This window comes from Talpa europaea, assembly GCF_964194135.1.
Source record: "Talpa europaea genome assembly, chromosome: 6".
Lineage (NCBI taxonomy): Eukaryota > Metazoa > Chordata > Mammalia > Eulipotyphla > Talpidae > Talpa > Talpa europaea.
Window position 1 is genome coordinate 53,964,997 of NC_140072.1, and position 18,363 is coordinate 53,983,359.

General features: G+C 42.1%; 1 protein-coding gene across 1 annotated transcript in view; it reads left to right on the top strand.

Annotated features, from left to right (window-relative positions):
- Positions 1–17,065: 17,065 nt before the first annotated feature.
- M1AP (meiosis 1 associated protein) overlaps positions 17,066–18,363 on the top strand; it is a gene marked incomplete at both ends in the record, with an annotated part of 52,066 nt that continues 50,768 nt past the window's right edge. Inside the window, one exon of the mRNA XM_084234830.1 lies at positions 17,066–17,305. Coding sequence (XP_084090956.1) covers positions 17,066–17,305 — 240 coding nt within the window. The remainder of the gene's footprint in view (positions 17,306–18,363) is intronic.

Consider the following 18,363-nt stretch of genomic DNA (forward strand, 5'->3'; position numbering starts at 1 on the left):
CAGTAAGTACTCGGTTGGAATAGATTTTGCCTGAGCAAATTAAGACGGTTTCACAGAACTGATATTTGAACTGTCACTTGAACATATTGAAGTGTTCAGGATGAGCAGGCCTTTGAGGATGAGGGACAAAGTCTGGATCCACTCGGGCATCCTACAGACGAGACAAACAAAGCACCTGGACATAACTTACTCTCTCCCTCATCTCAACTCCTGCTCCTTCATTAAGCACGTTAGTCCTCCAGTTTATAACATTGCAAGTAATCCTTGCTTTGTTCTCTTTCATCCTCCTATTATACTAGTTATCAAGGCTGTATAAAAATCACAACAAACTAACATCACAATCTACATAATTAACATCAATTATTTACATTCAATCAAAAAAAATGAGCAGAAGAGCTAAATAGACATTTCTCCAAAGAAGACATACAGATGGCCAATAGGCACATGAAAAAAAAAAAATGCTCATCATCACATATCATTAGGGAAATAGAAATCAAAACCACAATGAGATACAACCTCACACCTGTGAGAATGGTCCATATCAAAAAGATCAGATAAAACAAGTGTTAGCAAGGATATGGAGAAAAGGGAACCTCTGGATCTACACTGTTGGCAGGAATTTACACTGATCCAGCCCCTATGGAAAACAGAATGGAGGTTTCTCAAAATGTTAAAAATAGCTGTACCATATGATTCAGCAATTCCACTCCTAGTTATCTACCCAAAGAATGTAAAAACAATAATTCAAAGTAATTCATCCCTATGTCCATTGCAGCACTATTTTAAATAGCCAGGTTATGGAAACAACCTAGGTGCCCAAGGGCATAGGAGTGGATTAGAAAAATGTGGTACACAGATGTAGTGGAATACTATTCAGTTATTTAAAAAAAAATAGCGGGCCTCCCCTGGTGGTGCAGGCGATTGAGCACCGCGCTCTGAAGCTGTCCGCAGCCTCTGCAGCACCAGTTCGATCCCAGCTGGCTGGTGAGGGTCCCACATAGCGTGACAGATCTCTCCTGTCTCACCCGCTGCTCCCCTCAGCAGTGTATTTCGTCAGTCTGCCTGTTCTGTTCCCTGCTCTGTCTCTGGTGAATCCTGTCACCCTCCCACGCATCTGGCCTGTACCCCAGTTCTTGTATAAATAAATAAATCTTTAAGAAATAAAAAAAAATTAAATAAAAAATTTTTAAAAATAGCTCTTACCATTTGTGACAACATGGATGGACTGGAGGGGACAATGCTAAGTGAAATAAGTCAAAAGGCGAACGATAAATACCAAGTGGTTTTACTTATTTGTGGAATATAAAGAAACAAAGCAAAGAATCAGAAGAAACCAGACTAGTAATAAACCCTAGAAAACTGACTGTGGAATCCAGGCCACAAGGAGAGGTGGGTGAGGAATACAATAGGGAAGGGAACACAATGGACTATGGTGGAGATCTATGAGTGACATGGTGGTGGGTGTGGTTTGACAATATGCATCTTAGAAGGTATGACTCTATGCCTCTGAATTATATACAAAATTGTAAACAAGTGTTACTTCAATTTAAAAAAATAAATATTTATTATTTCTCAGTTTCCCTGTGTCAAGAATTCAGGAGTAGCTTAGCTGAGTGGTCTGGCTCCCAGTCTCTCATATGGTTACTATCAAGGCATCAGATGGGGCTGCTGTGATCTCAAAGCTTGTGTGGGGCTGGAGAGTCCACTTCCAGGATGGTTTACTTCCACGCCTATCAAACTGATGCTGACTGCTGGCAGTAAGTCTCAGTTCCTCTCCACATGGACTTCTCCATGGAGCTGTTTATATGTTCTCACAACATGCACTTGGCTTCCTCAAAGCAAGTGATCCAAAAGAGCAAGGTGAAAACCACAATGTATTTTATGACCTAGCCTCAAAACTAACATATCAGCATTCTGCCATATTCTATTGATCACCCAGGCCAATCTTGATGCACTGAGATAAGGAACTATACAATGGTAGAATATGAGGATTTCAGGAGGCCACCTTGGAGACTGGCTGCCACATCCACATGTAAGCAGTCACCGAGTCCTGATAATTCTGCCTCATAAATAACTTAAATCTGTCCTTTTCTTTCTATTATCATCACAGTTCAGGACTTGATCATTGCTTACCTAGAGTATGCAATAATTTCATTTTTTTAAAAACAAAAGTTCTGCCTCCAATCTCTCCCCTTTCTTTTTTTTTTTAAGATTTATTTATTTATACATACAAGAGCTGGGGTACAGGCCAGAGGTGGGGGGGGGTGTTGAGAAGATTCACCAGAGACAGTGGGAAACAGAAGAGGCAGATTGACGAAATACACTGCCGAGGGGAGCAGCAGGCAAGCCAGGAGAGGTCTGCTGCGCCATGTGGGCTGCTCCCTGGCCGGAGGGATCAAACTTGTGCTGCAGAGGCTTCGGACAGCTTCGTAAGTTGCATCTTAACCCCTTGAGCCCAGGGAGGGCCAATGTAGTCTTTCTATAGTAACAATTCAGGTGTATTCATTCAATAGTTATTGAGGACCAACAATGTATTAGGTATTTTGCTAAGTACCAGAGATAAGATGATTAAAACATGGTCCCTAAATTCAAATTGCTTAGTCTAGAAGAGAAATTAGACATTAGAGATTGGAATATCAAATTTTCTCTCCAAAGTTTTATAACACACAGCCTTAGCACAATAGGATCCTCCTCTGAGTTTCTCCCTAGTTACTTCTCAGCAATCTAGCCTAGATCTTACTCCCATCTCTGAACTGGCTTGGTGCTAATATCTTTTCTTGTCTTTTTATTTTTTTCAAGTCTCTTTCAAATGTTTAACAGCAACGCACAATAAGTTTATTTTACATTCCAACCTAGTCATACTTAACTACATACATTCATAATATACTAGTATAGTAAAATTTGCACAAAGTCATACACTACATTTATCTTTGAATCTGGAGCTAAATACAGATAGTTTCGATTGTTTTGCCTTTTATTCTACTTGATTTTTTTTAATGATGGTTGCAGCCCACAAAATTGATTTTGCTGCCTATTAATGGGTTGAGATCCCCACGTGGAGAAAAATCACTGCTGGAATGTTTGGGAGGGGTAGGGGAGCAGGGGCACTAACGAGAAAGTGTCAGGGTTAGCATAATAAGAACCAAAGAAGGGCTGTTCCCTTGGAGCCTAGGAGACCAGCGTCCTGAGGGGGAGCCTGTAGCGAGCCCAACCGCCCGGCCGCCGCCGGCCTTAAGGGGGCGCTTTTAGAAGCAAGTCGCGCGCGGAGAGCCGGGCACTGCCAGGTAATGGGGTCTTTGCTTTCCCGAACAAAAGGGTGTCACGCTCGCTTCACCGCGCGCCTGGCCAAGCGAATGACTGAGGGCCTTTGGGAGTGGGGCGGCCCCTAACGCCGGGCAGCGTCTCACAGGGTGGGCCGGGGCGCCGGAGGCCCCTCAGACAGCTACTGGCACGTCTGGACTGACACCCAGACACCCCCGCCTTCTGCGGGTCTGTCGTAGGCGTCCCTTTTCACACAGGTCTGCGCCGGCCTTCGGCTGAGGCAGAGTCGCCGTCTCCTCCGCAGGCTTCCAGTCAGGCGCGGTGGGCGCCACGCCGAGGTCCCGGCGTGCCTGGGGGCCCACGAAAATGTGTCAACATCTTGTAAAGTTAGCGGGGGAAACAACAACAACACAGTCAATCGTTAGGGTGAAGAAAATGTTTTGATTTTCTTTTTCTTACCTGACGGAGAAAAATTAAATTTTTAGGGCCCACGAAAGAATATTAATTTATTCACTTTTTTTTTTTTTTTTATGAGGAAGGGGCAGGGCCCACGAAGGCAAAAGTGCTGAGGAGTCACCAAAGTATTAATGCAGCCCAGCGTGAGGGTGAACCTTTGAGCCGCTTGTCACACACAGAGTGTCCTCGGGCTGTGAAAGCCTGGCGTGGGCGCTTTTATGAGGGCAGGTAAAGAGGCCTAACCGGTTAAGCAAGACCTGAAGGGCAAGCAGCAGAAGCCACAGCCAGAGGCCAGTGTGTTTGAGACTTGAAAAGAGCCCCAAGGGCAGGAGGATATGGATCCGTGGAGGATGGCGGGGTGTGAGGATGGAAAACGGGTCAGGAGATACTTAGAGAACTTGGCGACCTGAATAAGGGGTTTGGGTTTTGTTCCAAATGTAATTGGAAGCCACTGAAGTAGGAAGTAACTTGATGACTTTGGTGGTTCAAGTCCCAGTTCCAGGTTTAACAAGTTTGCAGGGGGAAACCCGTAAGTGGGTGTACTTGGCGAAATAGAGAGTACAGAGTCAAAAATTGTCAGATCCTCTTTAATACTATGTCCAGACACATCAGCTGCATTAATTGGTCATATTTGAGGATGTAGGGAAGAGACCTGCCTCTTACCTTATTTAAAGTACAATCTTGGAATTGCACACAAGTGTGGGATCTAAACCTGTGCAAGCTGAAATCGTTCAAAATGAATTGGGCGGGGAGGGAATCACATTTGTTTTGACCTCTCAAAATTGTTAAAACGGTAGAATCTTTGTTGGTTGTTAGTGTATAGGGAAATGGAAAATAGTAAAACTAGTATCTATTGAGCACATTGTCATTAGAAATATCTAGATTTAGTTTTATTTCTTTGTAGGAAGTTTATCAAGAGTAGTTTGAACAGTGCTTGTGCTTGTCTTCTGGTTTAATTTATAATTGGGCAAGCCTTCTTTCAATGTCTTACAATTTGTTATACTTCTGAGTTTCAATCAGCTTCCAACGTTTTATCCTTCATGCTTTTAATTTTGTAAAAGAGCTCCAAGAGTTCCTTTAATAAGAATTTCTTTTGCCAGGGACACTTTTTCTGGACCATCCTCAGACTTTTTGTCACAACCACTTTTCCTCACTTGCCTTCACTAAATTCCTCTGACTGCTTATCTAGAGTCTATCAAATAGTGTCATTGTCAACATTCTCAGTCAGCGGTGACTCCATTTATGTTAGATTCAAATTTCATTTTCAGTATGACCACTTATCCTTTCTTTGCCACACTTTCATCTTTGTTGGCCAATTCCCTCTTTTTAATATCCATTTTTGTAAAATGTTACGTGTTTATCACCAGGAGATACAACTAAATACTTGCTGTCTGTGCTTATACTAAGAGATCTGCAGAACCCACCAATGAACTTTGAAAAAAATGACATAATCACTGATCATGATGTGCATCTTATTTATGTAGTGATTTGTGGAATGAAGAGCTAGCTGTGGCTTGTACTTTATGTAATTACAACATTCCACAGTAACTAAAATTTGAACAATGTGCTGGAGGAACTGTAGCTAATTAACAAGTAATTGAAATTTGTACATTGAAACCAGGCAAAGTTAAAATTGCCTGTACTCTAAAAGGACAAGAGTTTCAGATGTGAGAGTATGGGCAGAGGGAGTTTATTCTTCATTAAATAAGGCCTCTGGGTACCTGTTCATCAGTGTGAATCTGTCAGTCTCAAATTGAGCTTTCCATTGAACCCCTGCTTTTAATTTTAAATTAAAGATAAAAGAGTTTAAGATATGTACTTTCTTGGTAAATATAATAGTCATTGATTTGGAGTGCTAGTTCAAGATTGCTTTCAACGAATTAGCATATTCATTATTTAATTAGCATATTCATTTATTTGTTCAGCTCTACCTGTTATAGAGCTGTGGGTCCTCACCCCCGCGCTTTAAAGGGACTTATGAATACTCTACTACAGACACACACAAAAGGTTAATAAAAGGTTTATTTACAAGAGAAAAGGAAATAAGGAAAATGTACAACTCAGGGAGAAAATAGGGAAATAAAGTCTTTAATGTGTCCTACCCGATCCAACGACCTGGAAACCCAAAGTCACTCTCAGAGCTGGCCTGACGCTGCGAGCTGGCGGAGAGCCAAAAGTGGGGGATCCTCCAAAGCCCACGTGTCTGCCTTTTATATCCACCTGGCTGCTTAACCCCACCCTCAGGTCCCAGCCACCTTCCCTTTGGTGGTGATGGGATTTGGAGTTCCCAGTGTCTTTGACTTTGACCTAGGGTGGGGGGTGGAGTCCACAAAGCCTATATGGAATTAGCTTTGGGACATCCTTTTCCCCCTCACAATTCCCCCCTTTCACTTTTGCCACCATTTCCATGGTGATGAAGATCGAATATATGGAGGTTGGGATGCAGTCTCAGATGAACATTTTGTCAGGTTCCAGTGTGAAAGAAAACCAGTCTCTCCAGGTATTTGTCCATTGTGGAAAGCAAAAGTCCTCCACTCCAGGAAAAATAGTTCATCAGTTTAAGCCAAAAAAAAATCTGGAGGCATTAGCCAAAACAAAACAGCAGATATGTAAAAACTACAGGAAAAAAAATCTTAAAATGGTTCAACTGATGTAAAAACACAAATTTTCTCAACCTTGATCCCAAACTTTTAACAGCAAAGCAAAAGTTTGCAAACTAAATCTACTTTTAAACCATTTTTACTATTTTTGCATAAAATCACAGGGCAGAAATAACTAACAGCAATTTTTAACTGGCTTTGTTGAAATATTCCATACAGGATCAGAGCGAACCGGTGGCATCCAGTCGATGTATGTTTCAGGTATAAAGTTGGTCTCATCAGACTCCACCTGGGCTTTCCTCTTCTCAAGGGTACCAGGGCATTTTCGTTGGCCGGGTTGTCCAGTCCTGCCAATGGAGGCAAGCTTCCTCACCTTCTTTGGAGGTCTCTGGAACCCTACAAACAAGGCAAACAGGTTCTCCTCTTCTTGGTTCAGCTCTTTTTCAACTTTTTGGAAGAACTCCACACAAAGCCACACAATCAAACTCACGTCCAATTTTTTGTTAAAACAGGCAAAATCCCTATGTAAGTTATGCAAAAACAGACTCTAAGATAAGTAGCAAAATTACTACCACTATTTGTATGCCGTGTTGGTATCAAGGGGAGAGAAAATGTGACAAGTTAGCTTTGCTGGAAAAAAAAATTGCAACCTTTCTGCAGATCCTGGTTACTCAAAACAAAACAAAACAAAACAAAAACTACGTGGATTCAGGACAGAATGCATAAAAAAATTTCCAGTATTATGTCAAAGAAACCTTAGTAAATGTCAGGTGTATTTCCAGGTCTATTCAGTCCTTTGTAGGAAAGTTTTTTACTCTCAACAGTTCCATCAATAGGAATCTGTTGAGACCTTTTCTCCCTATATTTCCAGAAACAATTTCTGTAGATGTGAAACAATTGAATTATACAATATTACAAGGTGACAATCACCATTGACAATTTACATACATACCAGATACTGAGAGGTTTTTTCATACACATTTTAGAAAACTACTGTTAACATTTTGTACATACCAAAGTTTTACCATTTTCCCAAGTGACAATGCTTCCCTTCCAGTTTTACTTCATTAGGTAAAAGCCAAATAGAACAAATTCATCTAATGCCTTCCCAGGAGGAAAGGGAGAAACTTTGTGGAGTGTCTCAGGAGCTCTACTGAGGTTCCACAAAATTTCCTTGCATCAGTCAAATGACAGGCTACCAAATTTGTACTTGAATTTAGATTTCTGGGAAGCTTTGCCATAAATATCAGAAAATTAACAGAAACAACAATATTCAATCTCTATGAAGGCACTGGCTTAGTTCAGTAGCACAATGTTGACAATCAAACCATAACTTTTTGTTTTTCTCATAACTGGAGACTCTTTTTTTTTTCCCCTTTCCAACGTCTATGGGCACCATGTATACCAATTTGTCAATCACTGGAGGTCAAGATGGTTAGACACAAGGACATACAGACAGACAACATATAGACACAAAGAGCTCTTTAGTTACCATTCATCACGTGTGGGATATCCCATACAACTGTAGTTTGTCTGATAGGCCAAAGTAACAATAAAAAAAACAAGCAGAAAAAAAAACTTCAAAGTAAAAAAAAACAAAAGTTGATAGGAAATAACAAAATCAAGATTAAAAACCTTTCTATGTAAAAAAAAAATACTGTCAGCATATGCATGATCCTAGATGTTATTTCACATCTCCTAAACTTTGAAAGGAAGAGATTGGTTAGAGCATGTTAGTTTTTTTTTTTCCTCAGGGTTTCTTCAGGAAAAAAAAAAAACGAGTTCTTGGGTATCCTGCAGCAATAACTGGAAAAGAAGTCAGTAACATTCAAGTTTCTTTCTGTTTCTTAAATAAATATCTCAAGTCTTCAATGGGTTCACAAGACCAATGGGACCTCGTCTCTGGGTCAGTTCCTTCTGGCGCTTTCTTAACTCTGGAATGATGTACCCAGGGTTTTATACCTGCAAGTTTCAGAGAAGTATGTGTGCTTAGCAAAACATCATATGGACCAGTCCATTTTTCTGACAGCTGGTTTTGGGCATCCCCACTCTGCCAGGTCTTCAGTAAGACCTGATTTCCAGGTTTGAAGGGATGCAATGGTTGATCAGGAGGCATAGAGATTCTCGAGGTTGCAAAGTTATGAATTACTGCCAGAACCTCCTGGATGTGTTTCACATATTGTGTGATCCGGCAATCTTGAGCTATTTCTGGACTGGCTTTCAGAACTGAGGCCTGGAAGGGTCTTCCGAACACAATTTCAAAGGGGCTTAATTGTAGCCCACTTCTAGGTGCCACTCTTATGCGGAGGAGGGCAAGGGATAGTACCTGATCCCAACGAAGCTGTGTTTCTTGGCACAGTTTTGCCAAGGTTTTCTTTAAGGTGTGGTTCATTCTCTCCGTTTGTCCAGAAGACCGCGGTCTCCATGCAGCATGCAATTTCCAGTTGATCTGTAACGCACTGCTTACTGCATGAGTAACATCAGAGACAAATGCTGGCCCATTATCACTCTGGATAGAATCCGGCAACCCAAAGCGAGGAATTATCTCCTTCAGCAGCTGTTTTGCAACCTCAGAAGCTTTTTCCGTCTTTGTGGGAAATGCTTCCACCCATCCCGAGAACGTATCCACAAAAAACAACAGGTATTTGAAGTTGCCTGTTGTTCTAGGCATTTGTGTAAAGTCCACCTGCCAGTCCTCAAAAGGTCACTTGCCTCGATATTGAACCCCAATGGCTTTAGGGTGGGAGTCAGTCTTGGGGTTATTCCTGGCACATAGTTGACAACCTCAGGTGATCCGTTGTGCTATTCTATGCAAATATGGTCCCTTCAAATATGGGCGCACAGTGTCTAATAAGGCATCCTTCCCATAGTGGGATCCTTCGTGAAGATGTTTTAGCACCGGATATACCAGGGCCTCCGGGAGGAGTATCATCCCATGGGAGTTTACTCTCCAAGTAGAGCTGGGGTCAAACTCAGTAAATCCCCATGCACGAGCTCTCTCCTCATCCCGCTCAGTGTATTCAGGAGCATACTGAGTCAGGTCCACAAGAGGGATGAGTGCACCCTGGAGGGCAGAACGGGCAGCGGCCTTAGCTGCTCGATCAGCTGCCCTGTTGCCCTTTGCCAAGTCAAACCCACCCTTTTGGTGGCCAGGACAGTGCATCACAGCGACAGCTGATGGTAAAGCTATCGCCTTTAACAAGGCCAGGATTTCTAATGGGTGTTTGACGTCCTTGTTACTAGCCGTAAGAAGTCCCCTCTCCTTCCAAATGGCCCCATGCATGTGGAGAATCATAAAAGAGTATTTTGAGTCAGTAAATATATTGACTCTTTTACCTTTTCAGAGTTCCAAGGCACGGGTCAGGGCTATTAATTCGGCTTTCTGTGCTGATGTACCTGCCGGAAGAGCCTTGGCTTCCACGGTTTTCTGGAGTGTCACCACTGCATATCCAGCACATCGACGGCCTTGATCCATAAAGCTGCTGCCATCTGTAAATAGCTCCCACTCTGGATCCGGCAGAGGCTGGTCCGTTAGATCTGGTCGGCTGGCATACACTGTGTCTATGGTTTCTAAATAGTTATGGATTAAAGTGTCATCCTCAAGTCCGTCTGCATTGCTTGGAAGCAGTGTGGCAGGATTCAGGGAATTAGAAACCTGCAGTTTCACATTAGGATTGTCCAACAGAGCTGCTTGATATTTTCCCATTCGCCCAGCAGTTAACCAAAGTCCACCCTTCTGCTCCAGCAATGTCAAGACCTGATGTGGCACACACACAGTGATGGGCTGACCCAATGTAAACTTCTCTGCCTCATGTAGGAGGTCACAAGTGGCAGCCACAGCACACAAGCATGGAGGCCATCCCTTAGTGGTGTGGTCCAACTGTTTGGACAGATATGCAATGGGCTGCATTTCTGGTCCCAACAATTGGATCAGCACTCCTAGGGCAACCCCCTGTCTCTCATGTACATAAAGTCTGAATGGCTTCCTAAGATCCGGAAGTCCTAATGCTGGTGCTGAAATCAACTTTACTTTTATTTCATCAAAAGCCATTTGACATTCCGGAGTCCAAGACAAAGGTTCAGAGTCCAGGCCTTTGAGAGCATCATATAAAGGTTTTGCTATTAGTCCAAAATTAGGAATCCAAATCCTATAAAACCCAGCCATACCCAAAAATCCGCGCAACTGTCGCCGGTTACTGGAGATTCTAAGGGCTGAAATTACCTGTTTTCTTTCCGTCATCAGGCTCCGTCTGCCTTTCTTGATTTCAAACCCCAAATACGTCACAGTTTGTTTGCATATCTGTGCCTTGTTAGGTGACACCTTGTAGCCACATTTTGCCAGGTGGTTCAGTACCACTATGGTATTTTCCAGACAAGATTCGTAGTCTGGACTTGCAATCAATAAATCATCTACATATTGCAATAAGATACCCTGGTTTAGTTGAACCTTCCTGAGATCCCTGGCCAGTATTTCCCCCAAAATAGTTGGGGAGTTCTTAAATCCCTGTGGAAGCACAGTCCAGCAATACTGGACTTAGGGTCCTGCCACTCAAAGGCAAAAAGCAGTTGATCCTGGACATCAATTGGAATACAAAAAAAGGCATCCTTCAGGTCTAATACTGAAAACCACCCATAGTCACCAGGTATGGCAGTTAATAGGGTGTACGGATTAGGCACAGTGGGATGTAAATCCTGAACAATATCATTAATATCCCTTAAATCTTGGACGAAACGGTACTCGCCTGTATGGGGTTTCTTCACTGGCAGAATTGGAGTATTGTACGGTGAGCGACAGGGCCGAATGAGTCCAGATTGAAGGAACCTTTTTAATACTGGCTCAATTCCCCTCAAGGCCTCCTCCCTTAAGGGGTATTGTTTCCTTCTCGGGGTTTTGCTCCCCTCTATCACTTCTATCTTTACAGGCTCCGCATTTTTCCCACGTCCTGGGGTTCCATCAGCCCATACCCATTTACTTACTCTTTCAACAATTTCTGGAGGTAAAATTTCACTTTTTGGTGGAGCATCTTGAGTAAGCAACATCTGGAACCGCAGAGCATGCTCTGGAGGAACCTGTAGGTGAAGCCTCTGATTTTTGGGTGAGAATATAATTCGTGCATTGAGCTTACTTAAAAGGTCACGACCAAGGAGAGGGATTGGACACCCTTCCATGTATAGGAAGCTGTGCTGGAGCTGTGTGGTGCCTAGCCGGCACTCCAAAGGTTGCAGGAAGGGTGTCTGTTGTGACTTCCCTGTAACCCCAATGACTGCTGCAGTCTTTTGCTCATTTTAGTTAATTTCGAATTCAAAACTGAGTATGTTGCTCCAGTGTCCACCAAGAAATCAATCAGACGATCCCTCACAGCGAGGGTTGGTTACCCAGGGCTCTGAGGGGGTTATTTTGATGGGTTTAAGATCTAGTGGAACCCCTGGGCACCCCTATTCTTCATCTGAACCTTCTCCATGAACTATCATTTGTCTCCTTTCCTCCACACTTGGCTCCCAATTCCTTCTACTCTGTCTATATTCCCTCCTATCTTCACCTGAGACCCTACTCTGTGCTATCACTGGTCTGTCCTCTGTGCTGGGCTCTCAATTCCTCCTCCGTCCGTATTCCCTATCATCATCTGAGCCTCTAACATCTGTCTTCTTTCCTCTCTCCTTGGTTCCTGGTTCTGTGTACTCCTATATTCCCTCCTGTAACCCCTACGTGAATCATCCTGTCGTGGTGTTCTCAGTCTTCTATCCTGCCTTCTGTAATTACTGCGTCTGCCGCTTCCCTGTAACCTGGGACAGCTGTACTTCCAATGTCCCTCTTCCCTACAGAAAGCACACTGATCTCTTCCTAGGGGTTCACGTCTCTGTCCATTACTGTTTTCCCGAAACCCTGGCCTGTGCTCTCTTTGTACAACAACAGTCACAGGTTTCGGTCTCCTGTCCTCTCTATTATTATAAACCTTAAATGCTAAGTCCACTACCTGGGATGGACTCATCTCTGTGACGCCGTCTACCTTTGCTAACTTTCTCCTTATGTCCGGAGCACTATTTGTGATGAACGCCATAGTGAACACACGAGCATTTTCTGGGGCATCCGGATTTATATCCGTGTGGTCTGTACACGTCTGAATAATCCTCTCAAGGAACTCTGATGGATCCTCATTAGCCCCTTGTGTAAGTTCCAATATTTTGTTAAAATTTTTATGTTTGGGGATTCCCTGCTCCAGTCCTACCAATAAACATTTTTTATACAGATTCAACTTCGCCAGTCCTCCATTGTTGGGGTCCCATTCAGGATCTACCTCTGGGACAGCAATCTCTGGCTCTGGGGATTGCCTATCCTGTTGGCGGAGACGTTCAGCCTCCTCCCTGGCTTTCCTCACTACTATCCTCCGCTCATCTAGACCTAGTAAAACTTGTAACATCAACTGTATATCTGCCCAGTTAAGGCGGTGGGAGAGAAAAACGGAGGCAAACAAGTTCGCCATCCTCTTAGGAGCCTGCCGGTATGAGGGAACAGAGTTCTTCCAAGTTAAGAGGTCCCCGGTGCAAAAAGGATGGTGCGACCAAAAGTACCCAGCAGGTCGCCCCTGTTCATTCAAGCCACCCATCGGCACCGTGCGAAGAAGAACCTGTCCTGCCTCAGGGTGATACTTCCTGCCAAAATGGATGCCGTGTCTAGTGTGGGGAGGAGACGCCATTTTCATTTCCTCCCCGTAGGGCAATGGAGGCTGTGAAGCCTCAGGAATCTGTACGGGAGGGGCCTCAGGAGGGGCCTGGTCACGTGGTGAAGGCCTTTGTCCTGAAGCCTCAGGAGTCTGTGCGGGAGGGGCCTCTTCACGTGGAAAAGGCCTTTGTCCCGAAGAGTTTAAGGTATTTAGCAAATGAATCTCCTCCTCCTCTTCTAACTCTGCCCTTCTGCAGTCCTCATGGGAAGGAGAACATTTATCTCTTCTCTGCACCATTATCCTAGCCTTCTCCTGCGCCGTATCCCATTTATGGAGGGCAGCCTGTATCTGGTCGTGCATACTTTTAAAAGCGGACTCAAAAACGTTACGATTTTCATCCCTCACACTGTTAATAGCTAAATCAAAAGCCTGATTTTGTTGTTGCACTCGATCCTGCATGCTTTGAAAAGCTGACTCAAAAGTCTGATTTTGTTGTTGCACTCGATCCTGCATGCTTTGAAAAGCTGACTCAAAAGTCTGATCTTGTTGTTGCACTTGATACTGCTCGCTTTGAAAAGCTGACTCAAAAGCCTGATTTTGTTGTTTCATAGCTAAGTTAAGAGCTTGAATTTGTTGCAGCACATTCTCAGTATGTGAAGTATAACCACTACTTCTCATAGAAACAAGAATGTAGCACATGGCGCCTATGCACATTACCAAAAAAACACCCAGAAGCACAGACTGCAAAGGGATGGCTTGTAAACCATTCACATATGTATACAGAATTAAAATCATGTCCCATAAGCTAGGTCTAATCCAATTATTTACACTTATCAAACTGGTGGTAATATTTAATGGAAAAAGGCTACTTAAATTCAAGGCCGGAAAAAAACTGAAAGAACTCAAGTTAGGGATTAAACTGCTGAAGTTCATGGTTGAGGCCACGTTTGGGTCAAAACCACACCCACAACAGCCGTATGCGCGGGGGGGGGGGGGGGGGGGGGGGGGGGGGGACTTTTCAAGACGTGAAACAAAGAGTTTCACTGCGAGTCCTGCAGACCTAATGCGCTTTTATGGTGACCAACGCAAGGAAAAATTACTTTGGGCTGGTCAACCACGGGTGAAATTGCAAATCACGTTGGGCGCCAAGCTGTTATAGAGCAGCCCCGATATTTAACGGGTTCCTGGCTGTGGGTCCTCACCCGCGCGCTTTAAAGGGACTTATGAATACTCTACTACAGACACACACAAAAGGTTAATAAAAGGTTTATTTACAAGAGAAAAGGAAATAAGGAAAATGTACAACTCAGGGAGAAAATAGGGAAATAAAGTCTTTAATGTGTCCTATCCGATCCAACGACCTGGAAACCCAAAGTCACTCTCAGAGCTGGCCTGACGAGCTGGCGGAGAGCCAAAAGTGGGGGATCCTCCAAAGCCCACGTGTCTGCCTTTTATATCCACCTGGCTGCTTAACCCCACCCTCAGGTCCCAGCCACCTTCCCTTTGGTGGTGATGGGATTTGGAGTTCCCAGTGTCTTTGACTTTGACCTAGGGTGGGGGGTGGAGTCCACAAAGCCTATGTGGAATTAGCTTTGGGACATCCTTTTCCCCCTAACATACCCAGCATGTAACTGGAGCTCAGTAAAAAATTGTTGAACAAATGCTGACTTCCACTATGCAAAAAAAGGAAGTTTGAAGGGATAACTTTACAGATTATTTTGAAAAACACATTTATCTATATACTCTTGGATCATTTTTAAAGATCCTAAATTCCAAAGTGTTTCTGAAAATTACCATAATTTTCTTTCTCTTTGACACAGCAGAAAAATCAAAGCTTTTATATTCCCTGTATTCTTTAGCTAAGAAACAATTATATGGAATCATTTTAGTTCCCAAAGGATGTGTTTCTTTTACCTAAAACATATTCTTTCTTATGCTTATCCTAATACTCGTTAAAATATCTTTATTACTAAATGTAACACAGAAAAAATTTCATAAAACATAAACATATACTTTGATGATTATAATGTGAATGCCCATGCAACCACAATAAAGGTTATTGAATAGAACAAAGCCCAGAACCTCCCTGTTTTGTCCTTTCTAATTATTGCTCTCCTTTGTTCCTGGAGAAAATCACTACCTTAATTTTTTTAATAATCATTTCCTTGCTTTTCCTTAGTGTTTTACCACTATATACACATCCCTGAATAATATAGTTTATTTTTGCTTTTTTAAATCCATGCAGATGAAATCATGCCACACATATTCTTTGTGTCTTACTTCTTTTATTCAATATTATGTTTCTTAGTGTTATCTATGTTGTTTCCTGTAACTGTAGTTCATGCATTTTCATCGCTAAATGTGTGACTATACCAAAATTTACCCACTTAGTGTTGATCGACATTTGCATTGTTTGCAATTAGGGGAATTGTGGACTGTTATGAATAGTCTTTATGATGTGACTTTGTAACCTGCACATGTCATTATTCGGAGATTATATGATTGTGAGCAAAATATCCAAAAGAATCCAAAGAATTTATCTGTGCAGCAAAGTTACTAAATACGAAATCAATATGCAAGAATCAACTTTATTTCTTACATTAGCAACAAATTAAAAATGATATTATAAAAGATGTCATGTAAGTTGACATTGAAAAATAACATCTCTAAGAATAAAACCTAACAAAAGATGAAGAGATCTTTTGGGAAAATTCTAAAACTGTAGACTCTTTCATATTTTATATATATATAATCTTATCATCTGCAAACAGTGATAGTTTTATTCTTCCATTGCAGTGCCTTTTTAATTTGTCTTGTTTTATTGCTGTCTTCACTGAAGTGCTAAAAAGAAGTGATGATAGCAGGTTACTTGTGTTGGATGGAAGCTTTCAACATATCACCATTAGGAATGGTGTTTGCTTTAGATTTTTGTAGACATATTTTGTCAAATTATTCCTTTTATCTCTTATCTGGTTCTTGTGTCAAAGGTTATGCTAACCTCATAAAATTAACCTCATTAAAAAAATAAGAAATGTTCCCTCTCCCATTCTCTGAAAGGATTTAAGATTAAAATTTTTGATCTTTGAGAGTTTGGTGGAACTCATCAGTAGAATCTGGCCCTGTAGTTTACTCTATGAGAAGCTATATGACTGCAAGTTAAATTTCTTAAATGGTTATAAATTAGGTTTTTTTTTCTTTTTGATTTACTATTGGTTAGATATTCCTAGATTTTTCTAGGAATTTGTCCATTTTGTCAAACTGGACAGAAAGTTGTTCATTAAATCCTCATATAACCCTGTCCATGTTTGAGTATTTTTAATGATGCCCCTTGTCATCTTGATATTGGTTCTATATTCTCATTTGTTTCTCCTTCCCTAATTTGAGTCCTGAGAATAAGTTTAAGTAGTCAGTAAAGAAAGAAGGCAAGGGTGCTAGAGGCAGAGAAAGCAGCATGAGCAAATATATGGTAAAAGTGAATGGTTTATTTGATTTTATTTCAGTGAAAAGCCTGAGGTGAAGAATAGCCTGAAGGTGAAGGTGAAGTCAAGAAGGGTGTTTAGAGTTTAAATTTACTTTATAAGTGATGAAGACAACCAAAAGGAAAATGTACTCATATCTCTGTTTTTAAATTCTTAAATGAAATAACTATGTATACTAAATGAACCCTGTGCTAACACTGATGGAGTGGACAAGAGGTTCTCCATCTTGAGGAGCTCACATTAGAGTGGGAAAGATAAAATAAATTACAATGCTGATAAATAAAGTTTATGAGGGAAGACATCTTACTGTGAGATTGAAATTTGATTTTTATGTAACTTTTTGATTACACTCAACATCCCTATGAATGCTCTGCCTTAATTAGAAACAAACATCTAGATCTGTTAGGAGGTGTTAACTTGGGATAGCCTAGACAAAATTGAGTTAGTACCCAATCTGACTTCCTGAATTTAGTCTTCTAGACATGTGGTCATTGTTTCAAAAGAGCATAGAATCCAGTTCATGAAAGCTAGTGATTTATCTTTCCTTCCCTGAAGGTATAGAGAATATCCAGATAGTGGCTGCAGTTCCATCTCTGGTCTGGCTGCCATGTATCATGGGCGAACTACTGCTAAAAGACCTTCTACTGCTATGGAGATTTACCAGCAACCACCAAGGATTCTCATTGTGCATATTGATTTACCATCCTGGGCTGACATCTCCTCCAACCTCTGTAAGGCTCTACAAAACTTTTTCTGTCTAGCCTGCAGCTTGATGGGCCCTAGCCGCATGTCCCTCTTCAGCTTATACATGGTACAAAATCAGCACGAGTGCCTCCTCCCCTTTGTGGTGAGTATATCTTTATTTGGTCATTTAATCTTGAAAGTAAATAGGTTTCTGGAGCAGCGAGATCACAGTTATTATTAATTATGCAACAGCTGGACACATTCTCTATACCCAGTAACCCCACAGGCCACACAATAAGAGCCAGATGTCATTCTGCACATAAGGAAGTTTGTATTGCAGGAGAGTAACTCCTAAATTATAGCTCTAGGAGTTTAACAGGCCACATCTTGAGAGAGTGAGAGAAACCTTGGCATTTACTGTCCTTTGGAATGTAAACAATTAACTCCTTTCATTCCCCTTTGAGATTTAAAGAAAGGGAAATAAATCTGTTAGAGCTCTGGCTATTTTATCCACCCTTTGACTTCCAAGACTTATCCTTTAACCAAATTTCCAGTTTTCTTTTTTCAGAAAGCCCTATCTGTGCAAAAACATGAAAATATTTTCTGTATAATTACACCTAGGACTCAGGTGAAACTCCTTCCTAGGGTTTCAGAAGACAAAACCTGGGCCAGCAGTAATGCTTTTACAAAACTCCCTCACACAAAGACAACTATCTTTCTTCTTCCTCAGACAAATTCAGATCTTCACTTTCTCCTCTATCTAAAGTTGAGAATCTCAGGGTTGGGAAAGACTTAAGAGTACATCCCTTCATGAGGCAGCCTTGCCGCTGAGACAGCCACATAAGGCCTAGTGGAGCACCAGGACTTTTTTTTTTTTTTAAGATTTATTTCTTTATGCATACAAGAACTGGGGTACAGGCCAGAGGTGTGAGGGTGAGCGGATTCACCAGAGACAGAGTGGGGAGCAGAACAGGCAGATGTACTGAAATGCACTGCCGAGGGGAGCAGCTGGTGAGACAGGAGAGGTCTGCTACGCCATGTAGGTCACCTCCCTAGCCCAGGATCTAACTCGTGCTGCAGTGGCTGCGGACTGCTTCATGGTGCTGCTGTCTTAATCCCTTGTGCCACCAGGGAGGCCCCGCACCAGGACTTTTAACCCTATCTAGTAGGAAGAAGACCTCTTCCCCCACAGTGTCCATAGAAGCCATCTGAAAGCCTGAA